This window comes from Bos mutus, chromosome 7, assembly GCF_027580195.1.
Source record: "Bos mutus isolate GX-2022 chromosome 7, NWIPB_WYAK_1.1, whole genome shotgun sequence".
In the NCBI taxonomy this organism is placed as follows: Eukaryota; Metazoa; Chordata; class Mammalia; order Artiodactyla; family Bovidae; genus Bos; species Bos mutus.
Genome location: NC_091623.1, coordinates 85,953,345 through 85,978,289, shown reverse-complemented (window position 1 = coordinate 85,978,289; position 24,945 = coordinate 85,953,345). Strand labels below are relative to the sequence as shown.

The window sequence follows — 24,945 nt, the reverse complement described above, 5'->3', positions numbered from 1 at the left end:
CATTCTATCAGATCAGATCAGATCAGTCGTTCAGTTGCGTCCGACTCTTTGCGACCCCATGAATCGCAGCACGCCAGGCCTCCCTGTCCATCACCAACTTCCGGAGTTCACTCAGACCCACGTCCATCGAGTCAGTGATGCCATCCAGCCATCTCATCCTCATTCTATACTACTGGTTAAAAAAAAAAAAACTTCTGAAAATCGAAAACTCAAAAGTAAAAATTTCCAATTTTGAAGTTTGCTAACAAAAATTTTTGGAAAGATTTCATAAATACCTATTAATTTCACATGTATGAATCTTAATCATTTCCTCCATTAAATATTTGTGCTGGAATAAAAATGAAAATACTGACTCAACATGGTTACCTTATGCAGCCCTTAGAAGTTAAAACGTTCAAACTAAACAGACAATTTGAGTTCTTCCATTTTATTTTTAAGATGGCTCCATTTCTTAGGACAGAACAATACAAATACAAGAAGCAGTTCTTGGGACCGGCTGAGACCACATTCATCTGCCCTCTTAAGCACAAGCTCAGCTCCCAAAAGATAAATCACAAATCCAAGAAGTTAGGAAAAAGTGTAGACTAGGAATTCTAATCAAACAAGAAAAATCAATTACTGACACTGGTATTCTAATCATCGCATCAGTATTAATACAAACTCAATCCTTTCTAGTCAGGTAACCACTCATTCCATTCCTAATCAAATGGTTTTACAAATCCAAGAAGTAAAAGAATTACATGAAGGTGTAAACCAATATTCTTCCTTTAAAGACACTGCAATATAGAAATTATTTTCTGTAAGCTTTTCTTCCTGAGTTCTGCAGGCGTCATGGTACCTCAGAGCCCCAATAATCAAGCAGTTCATGACAAAAGATAAAAGTAAAAAAGTAGACACAGAGATCTGTGAAAACTTCGCCCATTTTGCTGTAAGTATCCATTGATCGATTTATCACTTCGGCAGGAATTCCAGATAATAGAAGTGCAGCTGTTAGTACTGTTGTCTTTATCTTCTTTTCACTCTGCATAGAGAAAGACTTAAATAAATATTACAGCTTTCAGAAGACTACTTAAGCTCTATAAAAAACATCAGTGCTGTTATTTTTGCCTAACTGATTTCAAAACCGCTAATGAAGTTTTAAGACATCAATCAACAATATATTAACAAACATTTACTGATCATATAATATGTAAAGGAACAAACTGCTCAGCAATAAGGAAAAGACACTATTCTTGCTATCAAAAGTTTAAAAAAACCTCCTATATTGGAGATTAGGATATAAATAATAATTTAAGATATATACAAAAGTTTAAGACAAAAACAGGAAAGCATTCCCAGACAGAATATAAATACTTGCATGGATAATGTGTGCTATAGTGGCTCAAAGGAGATAGAAATTACTTCAGTATTTTATGTACAAATAAAGCATAGAGAAGGATTTCTGGAGGAAGTAGAATTAAAAAGCAGGACTTCAAATTAAAGAAAACAAAACAAAACAAAACAGACATTTGAGAATGAGCAAGATTTACAGGAGCAGAAGTGAGTGGATAAATCCTATTGTAGGGTTAAGTCTCATGACAACAAAAGTCAGAAAACTGATAGATGTTCTGGAGGACAGTCAATCATTTGTAACAGAATCAAAGGAACATTCTGTAGAGTCAAGCCTAAGTGCCATGCAAAGAATTCACATTCGATTTCATATGTAATAGGATGTGTGCGCGCATGTGCGCACAAGCTTAGTCATATCCAACTCTGTGACCCTAGGGACTGTAGCCCATCAGGGTCCTCTGTCTATGGGACTTTCCAGGCAAGAATACTGGAGTGGGTTGCCATTTCCTTCTCTAAGGATCTTTCCAAACCAGGGATCGAACCCTCATCTCCTGTGTCTCCTGCACTGCAGGCAGATTCTTTACCACTTGAGTCATGAGGAGCCTATGCAATAAGATACAAACATTTATTCATTAAACATTTATTTCCTAGTATAATTTTCTAGTCTCATTCTTTAAGAGATTCAAGGCTGAATTTTCATTTAATGATTCGGTATCACCAAATCCAATCCAATAAAAATTTTTTATTGCAAAAAATTTTTTAATATAAAAAGCTGTAGTTATCCACGGGAAATCAAAACTTATGTCCACAAAAAACTCACTCAAGAAAGTTCTTAGGTTTCTTTAGTCATGCCCATCAATGGAAAATTAGATAAATAAGTGGATATACTCAGTCAATGGAGTATTACTCAGAAAAAAAAAGACAATGATTCTACTGATGCACTCAACAATATGGATGAATCTCAAAAATACAATGTAGAATGAAAGAAGCCTTGCATGAAGAAGTATGTACTGAACAATCCCATTTATATTAAGTGCTAAAACAGCTAAAATTAATCTATGGTAGGTAAAAGAAAATCAGACCTTCATGGTACGGGGGCTGGGACTGCCTAGAAAAGAGCATGGTGGAACTTCCTGACAGTAATGTTCTAAATCTTGAAAGGATTTGGGTTTCACAGGTTGTCAAAACTCATTAAAGGTATAATAAAGACTTGAGCATTTCAATGTATGAAAAATTTACCTCAAAACAAAGAAAAAGAACCATAAAGAAACACTGAATTTTCGTTGATATGTAAGCTGAAATGTGTAATGCAAAAATATGCTGATGTCTTCATCTACAACATACTTTATAATGCACCAAAAAAAGAAAGATGTATTTTTAAAAAGTGATGCATTGCAGATGTGTAGAAAACTGAGTAAATATATGATAAATACAATGAAATTTTCATTACAGAATCTAGGTGGTAACTAAATGGGTGTTAACTGCATAATTCTTTCAATTTTTCTGTTGAGACCTGTTACAGCAAAATGTTTTGTTAAAAGAATATTGTACAGTAATTTCCCTTTTCACTCACCCATTTCACTAGTAACCAATACACACTCTATCATAAATAACCACTGCTAATAATTTCATGTAATATTCTTCCAGAGTTTCTTTACACATATACAAGCAAAATCAAATACATATAATTTTCCTCCTTTTTACAAAAAAAGGAGTATACTATAGATGCTGGTCTATATTTTTATCTTAGTATTTCTTGACAGGCTACCATTATCAGCACATGGAGACCTTTATCATTCTGAATGGATACACCATAATTTTTTTAAACGAGTCACTTATTAGTAGACATTTAGGTTGCTTCCAAACTTGTGCTACTGGAAAACTAAAATCAATGTTTCAAGAGCAAACGTTTAAACAAATGTTTGAATTAAAACTACATTCTTGGAAAGGATCAATAAATATATATATATTTATATCATAAAAACATTTCAATTAAAAAACGAAATTACTTGTCCTTCTTTACTCTTACTTTGAGTATTTGACTACATGACCCCTCAAAAATATGCTTCAGATCTATTAAACACACACATGAGGTCTATCAGTGCATTGCAGCTCAGATGGTAAAGCGTCTGCCTGCAATGCGGGAGATCCGGGTTCAATCCCTGGGTTGGGAAGATCTCCTGGAGAAGGAAACGGCAACCCACTCCAGTATTCTTGCCTGGAAAATCCCAGGGACGGAGGCATCTGGTAGGCTACAGTCCATGGGGTCGCAAAGAGTCGGACATGACTGAGCGACTTCACTTCACTTCACTTCAAGCAAACAGTCAAGTAGCCATTTTTTAGCAAAAATCTCACACAAAACACAATTACTCAAATAAGCTTATCTTACTGGCAAGCCAAGTCCCATAGTATAACTATAGTCAAGTAGACCAGGTCCACACTGATACTCCTCATAATTCTGCTAAGTATGGCCAAGTGTGTTTTGCAAGTTATCAGACCCTTGGCATTAAAGATAAAGTGCACTGTTATTAAGTGCTCAGAAAGGACCACACTAACTGAAGATAACTGAAGCCATTTTTAAATTAACTTCCGCTATTAGAAACAAAATGTATTACTAAATTTACTAAGTAATTAAGTTAAACACTTTCTTAGACAAGTACTATTCAAACTCTGTAATGAGGCTTTCCCCCCAGTCCATCGTGGACTAACATTTTTTGTAAAATACAATAAAAATGTTACAGTAATGCCAAATTGCTATAAAAGTTTCTAATTACTTTTGGAACTGAACTTGGTACAAACAGAAACAAATAGTTTGAAGATCCACAGTGGTGAGCCAAACAAATCTGAATAGCACTGATTTAAACCATAAGTATAAATACTTTTTTAAAAGTTCTTAAAATCATCTAGTCATTAATCAATCTAAATATATCACCCAATTTAGAAAAAAAATTAATTTACCTTGGGAAAATATTTGTATAGTCCCATGTATGCAAGTTGTAAAGTAAGAAATGGAGCAAATATGGACTGTGAAGATAGAAGATAAAGTTACATATTTCCAACATAATCATTCAAATCACAATAAATCAGACTAACAGCAGTGATAAAATTCCAAGCAAAAAAACTGTAATAAAAATTTAATTTTAGTGGCTGAAAGCAGTCTTGTTTCTGCAAAACGGTGACAAATACAGAGGTGTGATTTCCTTAACATAAAGCATGTTTCTCATGTTTTATGAGGGAGGATACTCCTTCAATATTCCCCAAAATGCCTCTCTCTCAAAAATTGACCTTTTAAGTAATTTAAAGTGTTTGGTGGCCACTGATGTATAATGCATCATGCAGAAACATCCCTCTCATCTAGAGGTATTTACCTGACAATTTGAAAGCACATCTAAAAGGCTCAATACTCGCAACAGATGCCATACATACCTCAGTCACACTTTGGGGCAAGAAACGAATTCATTTCTGGCCCTCAAATAATGAGGTGTTTGTATTACAGATAAAATAGCTTGGTTATCTCGCTTCTCACACAATAAAACAGAAAATATCAAAATAATACTTCAGTTACATTTATTTCTAAAACTAAAATATCATGAAGGGAGTAAAGGAGCAAGCATTACTAAATGGAAGCATAGTAAGAGCAGTGATTAACAGCTGAAAATCCGACAGCAAGAAAAAAGTCCAGAAACCCAAAAAACCTCAAACAAAATGAGGCACAAAAATAGGACATAATTTTAAAAAACATGGAAGTGCAGAGGCCTTTAGATAAAAAAGAAAAAAAGCAGCTCTGCATCTCACTAAATACTGAAAGCTACAATGAAAATTTATCATCAGAAAAAAAAAATCTGTTCAACAGAATTCTCTTTAAGAAAAAACTGGCATAAAGAGAGACTTTTAAAGACTTTTTTGCTTAATAACATTAACCTTAATTATCTGAAAGTTTATTTATGTGCCTGGTACTTGGTAGGTTTTCTTAAAATGTCTACTGCATGGAAACACCTCAAAGACCAAGACACTGAATATAAGTTGTGCTTTTTCTTTTCTTCACATACTGTAAACAGTAAAACACATCCTACCTTTCAGAACAGCCACTGGCATCTGAGGGTACGTGATGGACTGCGGTTATGGTAACAGTACAACATTATAAAATGCTGAATGCCTCTGAACCCTAAAAACATTACATCACGTTCAGGACCAAAACTGTATTTTAGTATTTCAAGTTATCCGAAAAGCGGTAATTAATATATAGGATGTGTAGGTAATTTACCCTCTGGTTTTGGAATGAAACTGCCTGGGTTTAATCCCAGTTGTCACAATCCCAGTTGTAATGTAACCCTGGACAAATGATTTCACCTGAGTCTTCATTCCCTCATCTACAAAACAGATTCAAAAGATACCTGGCTCATAAGGATGAGGTTAAACAAATTAATGTATGTAAAGCACTTAGAATGGTACTTGGCATACAAGAAAATTTTAGCATTATCATCAGGCTCTGTATTTAACTGGAACACTTCATTCTGTACCTAAGGCAAACAGCAGTTTATAACACATCTCCAAACAGTCACATGGATCACAAATATTACATTCATATTAGAAATGAATCTTATGGATTAAAAGCACTCATCACTATAACCAATTTTCATTTTCCACTGTTTCTTACCAAATATTTGCAAACAAAAGCTCTAACTCCAAAGGCAAGAAGAGCACAGCCCACCAATCTAAATATTCGAAAAGAGTCAAATTCTTCTGTTGTATTTCCATCTTCTTGACTGGGCTTTTCACTAATCAGCTGTTTCCTTAGCTTCATTGCTTCTTCAAATCTGGAGAGGTACTGTTCCAGGCCGTGGCGAGAACCCCTCTGGACAGAGTCGGCTGTCAGGTCCCCTCTGTTCCGCTGCCGGAGCTCAAGGCTTATATCATTACTGCACTCAGAAGGTTTAATGAAGGAGTCCAGTTTGTCTCCCAGCTGAGTCCCCTTTACCTCGGCCACTCCACTCTGGTCAGACGGTCCTGTACTGACTGAATCACCCAGCACTACTCGCTTTGAAACCGAAGGAATGGTGAGGGAGTTCAGTTTATCAATGTCCTGCTGTTTTGATTTTGTTTGACTTTCTTCTTCTGAGAAAAGAAATTTAGAAGCCTTAAGTATTACATACTGGACAACATCTTTCTTGTTAATATTTAAAAATATGCCACTAGAGCTAAAATTTGGCAGCCTCTGAATTAATACTGATCCTTCATAAAGAAACAAATTCCTTCCTCTACACACACAAACAAAATGTCAGAGAGTATTCTTTCAGAGGATATAACCCAAACTTTGGGGACAGAAGATAAAGCTAATAGACAAGTTGGGAAAGAGTTAGGAACGGAGATTTTCTAAAACCACTATTTTTAATATTACATTTCTGAATCCAGAACCGATCAGCATAGGGTGTGGCACATCCTACCGGTTTGTGTAACCCTTCTACTGTCATCTAGGAGACATTAGAAGGTACTTCAGCACTTTTAGGATGCTATTCCGGTTTAAAACAAAACAAAGGTTGGGGGGAACCTTTAATGACAGATTAAATAAAAATCTCAAAGCAAAAGAACAAAGAAAATGCTTTGGGAAAGAATATTCTGCTATTAACCATTAAAGGAGAAAATGTGTCTCCTAACAATTGTTCTAGAATTTGAAATACGGCTCTTACCTCTCTTTGCAGTTTTCAGTGGCAAATCTGTTAACTGTTTAAAAATTCAGTTATAGCTAAAGCCCCACAGAGCAAAAGTCACAAGGATCTAAGGAACTTGCAGCCAGTGACTGAAGGCCAAATATTAGAGGCAACACTAAATAGAAATTTAAGAGTGTACAGTAAATACAGGGGGGAAAAATTTTTTTTTTCAGAAACCCATTGTACATGTCACTGGGGGAGAAATGAGGAACTCCTTTCAGTGTTGAAGGCAGTTTCTGACATCATTCCTATCAATCTCTGCACATTACGAGATAAGGCCTCAGATGGGCATGTTTCCCTTGTTGGGTCTCTAAAGAATGGTCGCTCCAATTTTTATCACTTGTTTAAGAAGGCCTGCAGATGACGGTGTCGAGGGCACCGCACAGACACCAGGATATGGGGCCGTGATTCACGTCGGACGAACTAGAGGGGCAGTTCAATTAAAGACAAGCTCATGGGGGCCGAGAGAACAAAAAGAAGGCAGACGCTAGGGAAGGCACTGGAAGGGAAAGCATTTACAAGGGGAAGAAAGGCAGGCAATCTTCCTGACGGGCACGGTAGGTAGAGCAGTCTGGGAATAAAATGTGCGCCCTTCAAGAGAGGCGAGGGGGTGACGGGGGGGTGGTGTTGGGGCCGCCTCAGAGTTAGTGCGCATAGGGTATACCACGGCAGAGGGTCTCAGGATCGAGAGCATTGCAGTTTGCGGCGGAAAACTGAGAAAAACGAGAAACTTCCTGCGGTGAAGAAGTGAGAACCTGGGACCTCATCAAAGGGGCGGGGTCCGAGGAGAGGTCACAGAGCAGGGCTTGGTCAGAAAAGTCTAGGGGTGGAGGAGGGAAAGGAAGAATGATCCCCAAGACTCAAAAGGGATGACAGGAAACTATGGGGAACGGAGGTTCTCACCCGCGCCGCTCCCCGGCCTGTGAAAGCCCATGATCCGGTTGATGCGCTGTTCCGAGTTCATGAGCAGCTTTCGCCGCCGCAGCTCCGCCCGACGCTGGGAAGCCGACAGGCCTGAGGCAGCCGGGGCCCCCGGCCGGTCCCCGCTGTCGGTCACCGGCTCCATCTTCCCCTCCACTGTCCAGGAGTAGTGACAATGACGTGAGCGGCAGCCGCGGCGCCCAAGACTTCAGACTGGGCCGCAGGCCGCGCGTGCCCCTACCGCTGTGGACCCGCCCCCCAGAGCGCAGGGCCGCATATGCAGCGTAAACGGGCGCGCTGCCTGTCGGGACCAAGCGCGAGATTTGCGCCGCCATCTTGAGTGAGGGCATCCTTGGCCGCTCTAATTCCTCCCACCTGGGCTGGTCCTCAATGCTCCTCCCCCGCCACCGGGCCCCGTTGCCGTTCACCCGGAGGTGAAGAAACCCGGCATCCAGTCTGACCCACTGGAAACGTGTGATCAAGGAATAGACTCCTCCTACATGATGCCAGGAAGCAAAATGGAGTCTGCAGTGGCAGGCACTGGTTTCCAGTGACCTTCTTCGGGCTCGCTTTGAGGCGTCGAGAATACGTAACTTCGAGAGCGACGCTTTATGCAGCTTTGTCGCTGGGATTTGTTCTTAGTGCTGATTCCTCATCTTCAGCAGTGCTTCTACCAAATGCATGCCTGTTTTGATTAAGACTTTCCCAGTGAAGCCTTCTCTGTCCACTCTATGTTGTCGCCCCAACTCAACACTCTGTTCTCCTTATCTGCCCTTTGTCCTTAACAATTATAACTGACTCTCGAGCTGAATGTACTTTTATTATCTGCTTCCCACTTCGTAAAACATAAGCTCCATGAAGACAATCAATGTGTTCTTGCATAGGGCTACAGCTCTTAGAACAGTGTGGGCCCTCAACAGGAGTGCCTTATCCATTACGCCATGTTGACAGCATACAATAGGGGCCCAAGAAAATGTTTTAATTTGAATTTTTTATTGAAGCAAAGATTGTGTTAGTTTCCAGTATACAGCAAAGTAATTGGTATATATATATATATGAAAGTATTAGTCCTTCAGTCCTTTCCAACTCTGTGTAGCCTGCCAGGCATCTCTGTCCATGCTATTCTCCAGGCAAGAATGCTAGAGTGTGTAGCCATGTCCTTCTCCAGGGGATCCTCCCTACCCAGGGATTGAACCTGTGTCTCCCCCGTTGCAGACAGATTGGTTACCATCCGAGCCACCATATGTATGTATATATGATGGGCTTCCCAGGTGGTACGGTGGTAAAGAATCTGCATTCCAATACAGGAGACAAGTAGGTTTGCTCCCTGGGCGGGGAAGATCCTCTGGAGTAGGAAATGGCAACCCTCTCCAGTTGCCTGGAAAATTTTATGGACAGAGGAGCTTGGCAGGCTACAGTCCATGGGGTCACAGAGAGTCAGACACAACTGAAGCAACTGAGCATGGCAAGGCCAAAGGGCTCTGGCATAGCTCAAGAAAAATTTCCCGGTATCAGAACTTTACAAGGGCAAGTCCACCTCCATTTAAAAAATTTTTGTGTATGTTATTTTTTGCTTTTCCTTTATAAATCTTTAATTTTTCCACCATTTAAAAAAATTTGACCACTCTATCCCATGCCTAGCATTGAGAGCACTAGATTAAGTTTACCTGAATAGTTGCACAAATTTTTCTTTTAGAGGAAGTGTCAAAACTTGGCATTTTCAATGAGTTTTATAAAGATATAAAACTATTTAGGCTTCTTTGGTATGTACACACATATACATATATACTTCCCTCTATTCTTTTTAAAATTATTCTTTTCCATTATAGTTTGCTATAAGATACCAAACGGAGAAGGCAATGGCAACTCACTCCAGTACTCTTGCCTGGAAAATCCCATGGATGGAGGAGCCTGGTAGGCTAAGAGTCGGATAGACTGAGCGACTTCACTTTCCCTTTTCACTTTCCTGCATTGGAGGAGGAAATGGCAACCCACTCCAGTGTTCTTGCCTGGGGAATCCCCGGAACGGCAGGGCCTGGTGGGCTGCTGTCTCTGGGGTCGCACAGAGTCGGACGCGACTGAAGTGACTTAGCAGTAGCAGTAGCATAAGATGCCAAATACAGTTCCCTGTGCCATACAGTAAATCTTGGCTGTTTATCAATTTTATATATGAAAGTGTGCATCTGTTAACTCCATTACTTTTCCTCCCCTACCTTTTCCTCTTTGGTAACCATAAGTTTATTTTCTTTGTTTCTAAATAAATTAGTTTAGTTTGAACTTGTTTTAAATGAGAAGGAAAATGTAGTGATAATTTATATATAATGATGAATCCAGCCTGGATGGTAGGCATTATCATACTGACACAGTCATTAAGTATAATTTTAAGTGTGCTTTTATAGAGGAAGGAGCCCACAAAAACAAAGTACCTACAGCCCACAAAAGTCGTAATGCAGCCCTGGTGTGCAGTAACGACTAAGTGAATGAGTAAATGAGTGAACTGAATCCCTCTTGAGAGGATGCCATGGTCAGATCCCATCTGAGGCTGCAGAGGGTGAAGCAGCCCAGTGTGTCCCCTGCAGTGTCCCCTGCAAGGAAGCCTGCTACCTGAGCTTGCTCCAAGTCAGGAAGCCCGTGAAACCCTGACTAGATAGAAGGTAATAAAATACTGTTTTAAACTGTTCAGTCACTTGACCCTGTCCCAGACAGAGAAGGATTTTGAAAAAAAGTGTAAAAACAAACGGCAATGTTTTTTTGGATTCAACAAAAAAGGAGCTCAAGTATAAATATTGAAATTGAACATTTCCTCTTTGGATGATAGCTGAATCTCCAGGGACATGCCCTAGTTAGTAATTTTAAAGCGTTAGAAAAGGTTTCCTTGCATATCTGTTCAGATCTACATCTCTGAGGCCCAGACTGTGCTTTTAAAAATTCTACAATTGAAATAATTAATTCCTAGTAATAAATGTGCAGAAGATAGAGTCCTGATGAGTCAGGATCAATTACAATTTGGGGACTTCCCTGGCAGTCTAGTGGTTAACACTCCACTTCCACTTCAGGGGGTGTGGGTTCAATTGCTAGTTGGGGAACTAAGGTCTCATGGCAAAATAAACAAATACAATTCCAGGGTAAACGGGTTTTTTTTTTCATTTGTGATAGCATATAGACACCAAGTTAATATTTTGATTTAGATAGATGTGTTGATGTATGATGCTGATGAAGTCAGCTAAGAATTTAAAGGGTCAAGATTTCATATTACATGCTTATTTCTGGGAAACTATTTCTCTATGAGGTTTCCATAGTTACTAAGTTTCCTAGTGCTTCTCAGTGGTATGATTCCTTGCTAAGTGATGTACATACTTAATTCTTGTCTCCCTTACTTTACAAGGGCAAGTCCACATCCATCTTTAATTTTTGTATGTGTTATATCTTGATTTCTTTTCCTTTAAAAATATTTAAAATCTATGTTTTTTCCCCATTAAAAAAAATTTGACCAATTTTACCCCATGCCTAGCACTGACAGCACTAAATTTACCTGCATAGGTGCACAAATGTTTCTTTTAGAGAAAGTGTCAAAACTTGGCATTTCAATGAGTTTTATGTAATTTTTATTTGACCCTAGCATTGTTAAGGTAGGTAATATTAATACTTTATTGACTAACTGTAGCTACAAAGCTGAACAGATTGAGTCATAAGTAATAAAATAATTCAGATTCTGGGGTTAAAAGTTGGCAGTAAGTTCATGCTTGGACACCTCTCTACTACACACAGCAATCAGTAACATTTAAAAACATAAAGGGAAAAAAATAGGACCTCAAAAACAAGAGAAACATCTCAGCAGATCTGAGTATGTGAAACATAGCACAGTGTAGCTAGACAGGTGCCTGTTGGGCTACAGATCCAGAAACAGGCAGTGATGGCACAATCTATGTGTAAGAGGAACTCAAAGTGTTCCACATGAGACATTGGGATGGACAGGACAAACTCACTGCTTGAGGTCTGTCTGTGCCTGCTAAGTCGTGTCAGTCGTGTCCCACTCTTTGCAACCCTATGAACTGTATAGGCTATACCTGCAAGGCTCCTCTGTCCATGGGATTCTCCAGGCAAGATATGAGGTCTGCCCTCCCTGAAGAATATTCAAAATATCATTTTCTATTGGATTTCAGCTTAATAAATAGAAAAGCAGAAGACAGGGCTGTTGATTTCCCACTGTTGGTGACTAGAGTGGTGATATCCTCAAATCACTGCATAACAGGAGCCCTGAAACATCACCAATAGCCCTGGTTTTTGGAAAATGCAACTAGAAAACCCACAGACAGGGAGACAGAAAGCTTGGACAGAGAGAGATGTGCTAAACTGAAAAGAATAACCCTCTCAATCAAATGAGCCTGCTGATACTGCTACTGCTAAGTCACTTCAGTCGTGTCCGACTCTGTGCGACTCCATAGACGGCAGCCCACCAGGCTCCCCCGTCCCTGGGATTCTCCAGGCAAGAACACTGGAGTGGGTTGCCATTTCCTTCTCCAATGCATGAAAGTGAAAAGTGAAAGTGAAGTCGCTCAGTCGTGTCCGACCCTCAGCAACCCCATGGACTGAAGCCTTCCAGGCTCCTCCATCCATGGGATTTTCCAGGCAGGAGTACTGGAGTGGGGTGCCATTGCCTTCTCTGCAAATGAGCCTAGAAATCCAAATTCTAAGAAACATGAAAAACAAACATTCTAACAAACATTTAAATTCTGCCACCCAAATTAAAAATCAGAATTGGAATTCACTCCAGAATTTTATGTGTGTTAGTTGCTCAGTCGTGTCTGACTCTTTGTGACCCCATGGACTGTAGCCTGCCAGGATCCTCTGTCCATGGGATTCTCCAGGCAAGAATACTGGAGTGGGGCCATTTCCTTCTCCAGGGGATCTTCCCAACCCAGGGATTGAAGCCAGATCTCCTGTATCACAAGCGGATTCTTTACCGTCTGAGTCACTAGGAAAGCCATCCCCAGAATTTTATAGAACAGTTTTAATACATTACTGAACAAAATAGGCAGAAATTAATCAAAAATGTTACACAAATATAAAATTCAATAGATGAGATTAAGCTTCAAATGGACATAGTCACAAGCAGAATTAGTAAAAACATACATCATAAAGGAATTCTGAAGGTAAAGAATAGAGGGAATAACCGAAGCAAAAACTTAAAATAACTTTATATGTCAATTATACCTAGTTTTTAAAAATAAAATTTTAAAAAGCCAGAATTTTGTAGAATTGAAAGTAGACAAGGATCTCCAGATTAAAGTGTGCACTGAAAAACAAGCAGGATAAACAATAAACTCAGAGTAGTGAAACTACTGGGCTTTCCAGGCAAGTCAATGGTAAAGAATCCTCCTGCCACGCAGGAGACACAGGTTTGACTCCTGGGTCGAAAAAATCCTGTGGAGCAGGAAATGGCAACCCACTCTAGTACTCTTGCCTGGGAAATCGCATGGACAGACGGCTACAGTCCATGGGATCAAAAAGAGCCAGACACTACTTACTTAGCAACTAAACACAACAACGAGTAAAACTATTACAACTATAGCATATTAAGGATAAAAGAAAAATCGTAAGAGCTAACATTATCTTTCAAATGAAAATTAGACTTACAGTAGGCATCATATCAGTAACAAAAGGGACACAAATAGAGTAGTACCTTAAACATACTGAGAATTAAAAAATAAACCATTTAAAACCCTTTCAATCTAGAATTTTAAACTTAGCTGTTCTTGAAGAGTGAGCATCTAGAATTAGGATTATGAAATCCCAGATTCTGACATAGGTTTAAAGCCTCTTCAACAGTATTTTTCCATTGACTTAATTTGGATGTACAACATAGAACTACTCAGTGACTGTCAAGTTATTCATGTCAATTTAAATACATAACCACAGTATGAAGCTCTTTCAATTAACTTTATTGAATAGCCAAATCGATAAGTTAGCACAATTCAAACGATTATTTGCATGGGTTACAAATGACTTTTTCTTTTACAGGAAAAAAACAGTGAGAATTACAAACTGTAAAAAGGAAGACATCTTGTCTCTAACATTTCAGAGAAGCAAGATTTAACACAGCACATTGAAGACCAATACAGATTTGAATTTGAAAACAAGAGTTTAATGTTACAATATTATACACTACTTTACAAAATTAAAATTTCTACATAAGGATTATACTTGTAATAGTTAACAAAATCCTGAAATCACATTTGGTGGTCCCCTAGATAACAGCTGTTATGCATCTTTGATTAGAAGAAAAATCTTTTATTCTAATTATTGTAAAACAGTCTATTAGACTCAATACATTACATTAAATTAAAACAACGAAATATAGGCAAACTAAATAAATGGTACAGCTTGAGTGAAGTATTAATGTGCCAGACTTACAGAAATGTTATTTTAAAAATCCTAGAAATTAGAAAAATAGAGTACTTTTTATGGTAGAACTGCCACTCAGATTTAAATACCAAGATTGCCCTTGTCAATTACTTTAGTAGTTGTAGATCTGTAGAAAATTCAAGGATCTTTCATAATTTACAACTACAATAAAAAAAATATGGCATAGTGTAAATATTAGTTGCTTTACATCAAAAAGTAATACAAGATGAGATAGCAGGTAGTGCCCTACTTAAAAAAAAAAAACTAAAGTAACACATTCAATATTGCAAAAAATAATTGCTTAATATCAATATCTCCAAAAGATTCATTCATTCCCTCATTACTGGGAGAACAAATATTGTGAATTCTTAATAAAGTTATGTTTTTTATGACCTGGCTATTATAAAATTATTCTGGATTGCACATGTTATGCAATATCTAAAATAATTTTTTTAAAGTAAATTTGTGAAATATACCAACAAAGCATGTGGTAATAACAAGAGTCATACCCACTTAGGGATGAAAGTGAGGCACGAGGAAGATTACTGTCCCTAGGAGCACAAACTTTCCCCTCTGGAAGATTTATTACTACTATTAAAAAAGGACCTACAATATCAACATTTAAAATTCACATTATGAACAGAATTTTAGTAATTTTAAGAAACATCAGTGCATAATAATGACTCTCAGTTTCTTTAGAGGAGGGGAAAATAGAAATGTATTCTAATTAGCTATAATTTGAAAATTGCTTCCTAATAAAGGAAGCAGCTTTCAAGAAAATTTCCAGTTCAATGTATCACTTGCAAACTGAAAATAAACCTTAACACTGCTTCAGGGAGATAATATTTTTATAGAACACAATTATTCTGATCTGGCTGGCAAGCAGTAGTATATACTCTAGTGGGACCTATTTCTTCCCTAACCCAAAACGATTCAGTTAAAGTCAGCTCATATTGATGTAAACCTGAAAGTTACTATTTCACTGGTGATCATGTAAGATCAAGATTGTAAACACATTTTTCTAATCCATTAAAACAAAGAAACAAAAATCTTTTCATCAAGTACTACTCATGAACAACTTTTACTTCAAAATGTTCATACAAGACAAAATGAATCTGTGAAAACTGGACCAAACTCTTTTTAAAGATATTCTATCACACCACCTTAAATATACAGATGTATAATTTCCCTATTTGTAAACAAAATTCACTTAATAGTTTTTACTATTTCTCTGGCCAAATCAAAAAGCAGTATCTTGAGCATGTTCAGAAATCAAGTTTCTTTTATCATCTCCATATATCGGATTTGTGTGATCTTAATATTCACTAAACCAAACAGTGGCATTCGTGCTTTATTAAGTTTTAATGTTAAGAATAAATCTTATGAGCAACTTCCAATTCAATTATAAAACTCCTTAGAAAATGTTACTGATGAATTTGAGACAGCATTTAAGAAATCTTTAATTTCTTTCATTCATACTCATTTCACCAATATAATGCTTTTATATTATACATCACAGAGCAGAAATGTACCAAATAAAACCCACTTAAAGGATCAAGATAACTAAGTTTCTCATCTCCCTACTATTGCCAGTCCCAGCGTATTTATGAAGACAGCTCAGATTTTTTTCACTGCAGAATAAGACAGTGTCCAACCAAGTCTTCTGCAGTCAAATCAGAAAACCTCTTAACAGTTTTCACTCCAGATCAGTGACTTTGTTCTTCAAGTATACAGAATACTGACAAAGCTTGACTGTATCACTTCATATTCTTCTCAAGCTAGACTAGAGTTGATTTACTCTAGTTTTAGTTAACATGATGATCCTTTTTCTTCCTTTAAAAAAAGAAAGCAAAACTCTGGGGGATGGATACTAGTTTTCCAACATATGATTTACTTCAAAAATCTTTTTATTTTAAAAAGATCATTATCAATGGATTTGTAACTTCCCCGCAACATTTAATCTTGTGAGGTTTTAAATGTAGCAGCCAAAAATTCAGAAAAAAAATGAGAAATATACATTTGGAACACAGAAGTCTTTATTTTACAAAATGCACTTTGCCTCTGCGATACTGTCTTACTTCAATCCATAACAACTCAAACATAATTGGCAGCAAAGAATAAAGGTCATTTGTGTGATCAATCATATGCAGATATATTTTGATTTGAAAAATACAGTATTTCAGAGTTGCATGTTTGATTCTCCGCTGTGTTCATTTGCTACAGTTTGTTGAAATCACAGTGAGAACATATAATCATCACATTAGTCCACAAACCTAACAGGAAAGGAAGGTATTACACACTTTCAGGTGTTCTGTGTTATTGTGACTTTCCTTTGAAATTATTAAGTCGAGTATCTTCATTTGTTCATTTATTCACTTGCTGTTGTATATGCAAGAGGAATTCATAATATGATAATGCAGATTCTGTTCTGTCTTCTACCATGTTTTGAAGGAAGTTTGCTTTCATCGGACTCTCATCCCTTAGGAATAAAAGACAAATATTTATAATATTAGACAAAATGTAATAGTAAAATAAACAGTGGATTTGTCACAAAGCTTTGACATCTATTTTGCTAATAAATGGATATAAAGCATAACTTAATACTACTAACTTGTACTATTTATTGAAAATACAATTTTTTTTTCTATATCCTTCTAAAGAGTTTGCAATAGGTTACACATACCTATGATTCAACTCAAAGGTTTCCTTGCAAAGCCAAGCAAACTGCTTTAGTATTGACAAATGACAAATTCAACTTACCTTATTACATAAAGTATTGGGTAAAATGGTCTCTGCTCTCTAAGCCAAGAGATGAAAGCTATTGTTCTGGCAGATTCTGGTGTATCAAGTTCTGGAAGGTCTGTCTATTAAACAAAAACCAGCAATATACAACTTATTCTAAATTATCTATAATACTTTTCAAACTTTATCTTGTATATGAATCACCTGAGGATCTTACTGAACTGCAATTGATATAGGAGGTCTAGGGAGGAGCCTAAGATTCTACATACAACAATTTTCTCCCTACCCCTAAAGGGTAGGCAGACTTTTTAAAGGAACAGATAATAAATATTTCAGGCTTGCAGGTCATTTGCTCTGTTGTAACTTCTCAACTCTGGCACTGTTCCACTGAAGCAGCCACAGACTATATACTGTAAGCAAATGGACATGGCTATGCTCCACTGATAGCAACCCACTCCAGTACTCTTGCCTGGAAAATCCCATGGACAGAGGAGCCTGGTAGGCTGCAGTCCATGGGGTCGCGAACAGTCGGACACAACTGAGCGACTTCACTTTCACTTTTCACTTTCATGCACTGGAGAAGGAAATGGCAACCCACTCCAGTGTTCTTGCCTGGAGAATCCCAGGGACGGGGGAGCCTCGTGGGCTGCCGGCTATGGCGTCTCACAGAGTCGAACACGACTGAAGCGACTTAGCAGCAGCAGCAGCAGCATGCTCCACTGAAACTTTATTCACACACAGGTGGCAGGCCTCCTTAGGCCTAGTTTGTCAGACACTGATCTAGAAGAATATGCTACCTCTTATCTTCTGTTTATTATGACATCTAGAATTAACTGATCCATTCAGACAGTTATTACAAATATAACAATTTCTTATCTCATTACCTACAGTGCCTAGTCACCCAGATCAGCCATTAAGCTAATGCTTATCCTAGATAGAACCCTTTGTCTTTTAAATACATAAATCTCCTAATGAGTTCTATAAATGAAGTTAAGCCCATAAATATGACCAAGATGCGGACATAAAATATATTCCAAAGTTGGTGACAAACTAGTTGAAACCCAAAAGTATGACATGAAATAAGACCATGTTATAATTAATTCTAACTTTAAAATTCACAATTATCCAAATGTTACATAGATTTAACATGTGCTTTCTCATGCGTTGTTTCAAGTATTCCTCCATAGGGAACAGCGCTCTTATTTTTACAAATGAGGCTTTTAATGACTTATTCAAGGTTACAGAGTGGGTGACAGAGTCCAGTATTACATTCTCCAATAATCAATATAAATCCAACTGATATTGGTCACAAGTCGTTGGCTTGTGTGGCAGTTGGCTTAGTTCTTATTCTAAAGCAGCAGTTAAAGGGACTCTGCCAAAGAACAATGAAATCACTTGCAAAAAACACAAAACAGAGAAACAGAAGAGCCCTAACACTAATGCCAACTGCTGCCAACAGCAGCAAACTTTTTTTGGCCATTAACTACGTTCATTACTTTCTCACTAAAATAGTATACACGTATAAGAGCAAGCAAGTCAAAAATGCAAAATAACCTAAAGAATGCCTCTAAAATACAGTTATGATTTCAAAATAGGATGTTCATGTTTTTGCCATCATTTGAAACGCCTTTTAAGCATACCACAATCACTATAATTACACAATCTTACCATGGTCTGTGGAATTAATGCATAGTTTTCAACTCCTAGAACTTGGCTGAGAAAATTCTGTCCACAATTTCTTCCAACCCAAAGCATTAGTACCTGGAGAGAGGAAGAAAATTATTTTGAGATACAGCTTAACAGTGAGATGTTGACTTAACCTTTAACCACTGACTGTGTTTTAAAAGATCAAAAAGGGAAGTTAGTTTACTGAGACTGTATAGGCTCCAACTAAAGTAATGATAACTACTATTTACCATGACAGGACATTATATGCTCCTCATGCAAGGAGACTATGGAGGAGAAGGCGGCAAATACAAAACTATATAGATTAAATAATACATAATCTGTTAAGAGAGAAACTAAGAGGAATGAGGGTAGTAGTGTACAGAGAGAAGTCAAGACTACTCACAGAACCTGCATCCATGAGAAAGGCCCCATCCCTGCTCAGCTTCTCCACTGAAAGCTGAAGAATAGGCGGCTGAGGTATAGTGCGATCATTGATGCTGATTGCTCCCTTAAAAATTTAGCAAAAGATTAAAGCCTTTTAGATATAACTATTAGGGAGCCACAATTAAATAATAAAAAGAAATTTAATGAGTGTTACCTTTGAGACCTTGGAATTTATTTAGGTAAATCACAATTATTCATATTTAAACATAAAGACGAGGAGGAAATATGTATCGTTTATCTAAACAAAGCCATCGTGATCCCAGTCAAGCCAAATTACTCTCTGATCTTAATTTATTATTTTAAAAATGAACACAATAAATGTAATTAGTACTCATGTATCCTGATTAGATAAATTACATTAGTGACATCCAAATAAAGTCCGGAATTTAGTTAATGATAACAGATGATTGTGTGGTTTAGATCATATATACATCCTGATGTAAATCTAATGCAAATGAATTTTCTAGTTCTCTTCAATTTAACATTTATTTAATAAGTCCAGAAATGGAAGTTTCTCAGTTATCACTGACTATGATACTGCTATCTTAAAATATACACCTTTAATTATTCGTAACTATACATTTTTGACCAAAATTTGATTTAAATACTAAAACTTGGTATTTAATGAATCTTATCTAAGGGAGAAAGTAAATAAAATACTGACCTATCAAGAGGTACTACCTTCAGAAGGCTTTAGCTCTACTAGGACCTATTAATCACAGCACCTTAAGACCTCTGGCCTTAGGGCATGTGGGGAACAAGAGAGCCTACAGCCCAAATACAGCCAATCAGAAATTAATGTGAACTAAGAAAAGAAAGCCTTGTCCTTCTCTGGTAGTAAAGATGGGAAGCTATCAGTGGCTCTGTTTTCTAGTCTTATACAAAAGGCTGGTCTGAAAGAATGAAGCAATACAGAATCGATCAATTTGAGTTAGGCCTGAGTTAAGTTAGACCCTAGCCTTTCCTGTGGTTTGTGTTTGAGTGCCACATCAGTCGGTCCCTTCTTTCCTAAGCTCACTTGCAAAAGAAGAGTCCTGATAAATATACCACTGAAAATCTTAATAGTGCTTGTCTCTGAATGTATGTACTATGAGTGATTTATTTTTCTCCTAATGGTCTCCATATTATAGACATCTAACATACTGCATTTGTATTTTTATGTTAATTTGCCACTTTTCAATTTGAGAAAAATACAGGTCCAGTTAGTTGAACTTGTCAAACACAGAAGTAATCTTAAGTCATTATTTTTGTAATACAAATTAATAATGTCATCAACAATTTTCATTTGCTAAAAAGTTATCTCCTTCATATATGCAAGGTACCTTAAAATATTTAAACTCAAACATTTCTAACCAAAGTATTACTTCTAACATATATATCCTAACTTGATTACAATGTATTATAGAAAGATTATGGTTTAACATTTTCATGGTTGCAGCTTTAACTCTAGTAAACTTCCCATCAAAGGAAAATAATGTTATAACTTGGACAAATATTTTCTTTTCAATTCAAGATTATTATTACACTAAACATTGACCTGGGCATTCAAGTGTAATTTCACACTGGATACTCCTTTCAGATCAACCTGTTTAAATAAATAAATCATAGGTTGCTCGAGTCAATTTGACAATGTCTTCATTTATTTAGATCTCTCTAAAGATTCATCTGAAACAAACAGTAAAGTTTATTACTTTAATAACTTAAATAAAAGTACTATTTTCAGGAGCTTCCCAAAGCCAAAATTTCTTTATATAAGAATAAAATGAAAAGCTTTAAGAAAGAAAACACCTTTCTTCATTTCTTCAATGGATTCAATACAATTAGCCTTATAAATGTTCAAGTAAAAGTGAATAAAAAAATGAATCAATCTTACCTCATCTGAGAGATTGTCAACTCTATACAAACTGGGATGAGTTGTGAGCATAAGGTAAACCAAGGGCTGATTTTTCACTTGACACATAGCAAAAATGCGTTCATCTAGACGTGCATTTGTCCCAGTCTGAAATGATTTCTATAACAAAAAAATATACCCATCAGAAAAAAGGTATTTAACAAATACATATAAAATTTTGCAAATATCAGCTGTTAAAAGAATAGCTTCAAACAGAATTAACAAATTTACTGTCACTTGTTCTTACAAAAATATATCTTAATCAGTCACACACATCTATTAAATTGTGGCTATATCCTTACCTAAAAGTCTTGACAAATTAATTATCTGACCATGGCAAAATCATTCAATCTCTCTGGCATCTCCTTCCTAATCAATGAAATAGATCTAAACATCCTATCTATCATAAAGCAATAGTAATATAAAAATCTAAATAACAGGACAAGAAGGATAAAGTTACATTGCAGATGCCAAAAAAAAGGCATATGAAGTATGAAGAACCAAATATCTAAGTATTCTGTAAAAGCTGAGAAACGATGAATGGTGGTTAACTATCCTCATTTCTCCCACAGCTAGAGAAATTAAATAATGTATAATAACAAAGCTCACAAATCAACCAAGAAAATTAGTAATTTGAAGACAGCTACTTAGTAGAATAGAGTTAACAAGTAATTGTCAGTTTCAACTGGAATATTAGCTCCATGAACACTAAATTCAGAGGTAAGGTTTTGGGCATTTCTATTGATGGAAAGGAGTAGAAAGAGGCAGAGAGATAACAGCAATGAAACTTTGCCTTAAAACAAATGCACTGACTATAAATAAGGAAGATTAGAAAAGGCTGTTAAAGAAAGAATACTATAGGAAATGAAAGATGTTCCATTTATTCATTCAAAAAACTAGTTACTAAGTGCCTATGGGCTTCCCCTGTGGCTAGGCTGGTAAAGAATCTGCCTGCAATGCAGGAGACTGGGCTCGATCCCTGGGTTGGGAAGATCCCCTGGAGAAGGAAAAGGCTACCCACTCCAGTATTCTGGCCTAGAGAATTCTATGGACTATACAGTCCATGGGGTCACAAAGAGTTGGACACAACCGAGTGACTTTCACTTTCTTTGGTTCTATCTGTTCTGGGGTTCTACACTTACTATTCAGAAGCAGTAATTATAAACTCTGTCATCTAATATTTCACACCAGAAAGCCTGCAAATTACTGATGTTTTATTCCTTATGCATGACATTAAAGGTCACCTATCCTCAGGCTAAACTAACAGGAAGTGCACCATGTGCATGCCTCCTCTTCCAAGTTTTGTTTCTCCTCATGTACATCCTCCAGATCCTTTAGGTAGCTAATTTTTTGTATTTTTTCCTTTAGGTAGTTAATTTTTTGTATTTTTTCCCACAGTTTATAAATTGTTATCTATGAGAAAGAGGTTCACAGGACAAAAATTTTGGCTGTTGACACTTTCACCATGTTAGTTTCTGATTTTGATTCTTTTACCTGTTTAAGGAGAGCCAGCACAAACAGTGGGAAAAGCCGAAGAGAGAAAGGAACCATGAGTCCAGGCTGCTGGTTACTTAGGGCTGAAGAACGATAAGCTGAAAGGGAGTCTATGACGGCATTCACTAGGGCATCACGAGCATCACTCAGACTGGCTGTCACAGACCTGTCAACAGCTAAAAGAAGTTGAAGTAGGGACAAAGAGAAAAAAGACAGAAGTTTAGTTACCCCACTGTTAAGGACAGAAAAGCTTTTTTTTAATTATACAAATTTTCTCTCAAGTTATTACATACACAAGGAACCAAACACAGCAGTTAAAAGCACATACTTTGGAGAATCAAACCAACCTGTGTTGAAATATTGTTTTGCTATTTCCTGCTGCTGCTGCTGCTAATTCACTTCAGTCATGTCTAACTCTGTGCGACCCCAGACGGCAGCCCACAAGGCTCCCCTGTCCCTGGGATTCTCCAGGCAAGAACACTGGAGTGGGTTGCCATTTCCTTCTCCAATGCATGAAAGTGGAAAGTGAAAGTGAAGTCACTCAGTCGTGTCCAACTCTTAGCGACCCCATGGACTGTAGCCCACCAGGCTCCTCCATCCATGGGATTTTCCAGGCAAGAGTACTGGAGTGGGGTGCCATTGCCTTCTCTGTGCTATTTCCTAGCAGTATGAAAATCTGGCAAGTAATTTAACCTTTATGAGCCACAGTATCCTTATCTGTAAAATGTATACATTGGAAATACAAATGGAAAATTGTATTTCACCAAATCTAAGATGTTTTTAATTGTAACCTATCATTTTATGTATCACTGAGAAAGAAGACTGCAATTAAACACACATGCTTCTTTTGTAGCACATGCTTTCTTAATACAGAGAACTTTTATATTTATTCAAAGAACAACTAGTTATTTAGATGATCTTCATCATCTGTTATGCTACTCTATTTTAAGCTTTTCTATATACCCCCAAAATTTTTCCAAAACCAAAAACACTGTAGTTCCTTTGAAAACTTCTCAAACTATAACTAAACTCTATTCATGTGGTATCAAAAATACACTCAATGAAGTGACATTATTAACTGCTATGACCAAATTTATATATAAGCAAAAAAGAATGAAGACTACTATTACCTTAACTCAAGGATTTTGACAAAATGTGAGGGGTAAAAAGTACATATTGGGATCAACCAAATTTAATAAAAGAACTAATACTTGTTGTGAAGATTTTTTAAAATTCACAAACACTGCCTGATATATAGTTGCTGTTGTTAATAATAATAAAGATATAATAATTACACTGTTACAAAAATCTACTAGTTCAACAATATATAAAGGCAATGAACCTTCAAATTTCTTAGGTTACAATTTTTAACTTTTAACATATGAGACTAAACTGAAGTTAATTATTTACCATGTTACATTAAAGAACATTTTTTTCCCAATAGGAAATTCAAGAAAATAGGTAATTATTCCTATTACAGGCATTTGAGTTTGAAGCAAATTGATGACTGAATTTGAAGCAAATGGACTCACTGGCAGTCATCCCTGAAGGAGAAAGGGAGCAAGAACCAAGATGACATTAAGCTCTATGGTTTTGCAAAAGGGATCCAAAAAGAAAACAAAACAAAACAAAAATTCAAGAAGGCAACTCTGAGATGGAAAACATTAAGTAAAACATGGTATTTAAGTCCCTAGCAGGTAGATTGTGAAGCAGAATATAGTTTGTATGTACATATCTGTATGTGTGTGTGTGCGCGCTCAGTTGCTCAAAAAACAGTTTTGTGGTAGCCTAAGGCCATTGAGGGAAGAAGAGAGTAAGCAGTAACTTAATTAATGGGCATGAGGTTCATTCAGGGGTGACTGAAATGTTCTAAAACTAGACTCAGGTGATGGCCGTACGAATCTGTATACATACTCGTGGATGTATATATGGAGTTATATACTCACATGGGTTAAGTGATAATTATATCACTTATATCTCAACAAACTGAAACTAATTTCAATAAAGCTGTAAAATTTAAAAAAGAAAAAAAGATCAGGTTATCTGCAGCAGACCCATTTATTCAAATAGTTACTTGGCAGGCATACACTGAATCTAAAATACTGAAATTGTAAAGCTAATTAAAGGAAAATACAAGTATATAGATTTTTCAAATGTTACTACTTGTAATATGTTTACAATAGGTAATAATTCTTACCCATATTGGCCAATAACCCTGAAATTGCTTGAACATCAGCTCCAAGAAAGACTTCATTTAAAGTTGAAACTACCGGCAAACACAAAGTATGAACACGAATTCTTCTTTCGCCTTTGGAGAAAACATACAAATAATAGTGAAGGACA

At 36.8% G+C, this 24,945-nt stretch overlaps 2 protein-coding genes across 2 annotated transcripts in view; both read right to left on the bottom strand.

The window, feature by feature from the left end:
- Positions 1-411: 411 nt before the first annotated feature.
- On the bottom strand, positions 412-8,224 carry CAMLG (calcium modulating ligand). The gene is made up of 4 exons (XM_005890405.3): positions 7,941-8,224; positions 5,987-6,444; positions 4,288-4,353; positions 412-1,021 (listed from the first exon to the last, which is right to left on the bottom strand). Exons 1-4 carry the CDS (start codon positions 8,101-8,103, stop codon positions 830-832), a joined length of 879 nt encoding a protein of 292 aa, XP_005890467.1. The 5' UTR covers positions 8,104-8,224; the 3' UTR covers positions 412-829.
- A 5,660-nt stretch (positions 8,225-13,884) lies between these two features.
- SEC24A (SEC24 homolog A, COPII coat complex component) overlaps positions 13,885-24,945 on the bottom strand; it is a 73,806-nt gene continuing 62,745 nt past the window's right edge. The window contains exons 17-23 of the mRNA XM_005890406.2: positions 24,800-24,910; positions 22,603-22,778; positions 21,091-21,228; positions 19,177-19,281; positions 18,774-18,866; positions 17,124-17,227; positions 13,885-16,842 (exon numbers count right to left, since the gene is read on the bottom strand). Coding sequence (XP_005890468.2) covers positions 16,728-16,842; positions 17,124-17,227; positions 18,774-18,866; positions 19,177-19,281; positions 21,091-21,228; positions 22,603-22,778; positions 24,800-24,910 — 842 coding nt within the window. The 3' untranslated portion in view covers positions 13,885-16,727. The remainder of the gene's footprint in view (positions 16,843-17,123; positions 17,228-18,773; positions 18,867-19,176; positions 19,282-21,090; positions 21,229-22,602; positions 22,779-24,799; positions 24,911-24,945) is intronic.

Coding starts and splice junctions, on each gene's coding strand:
- CAMLG (XM_005890405.3), bottom strand. CDS start 8,103: ATGGAGCCGGTGACCGACAGCGGGGACCGGCCGGGGGCCCCGGCTGCC. Junction 6,445..7,940: donor CAGGCCGGGGAGCGGCGCGG/GTGAGAACCTCC, acceptor TTCTTTTCTCAG/AAGAAGAAAGTCAAACAAAA. Junction 4,354..5,986: donor CTTTTGTTTGCAAATATTTG/GTAAGAAACAGT, acceptor CTATCTTCACAG/TCCATATTTGCTCCATTTCT.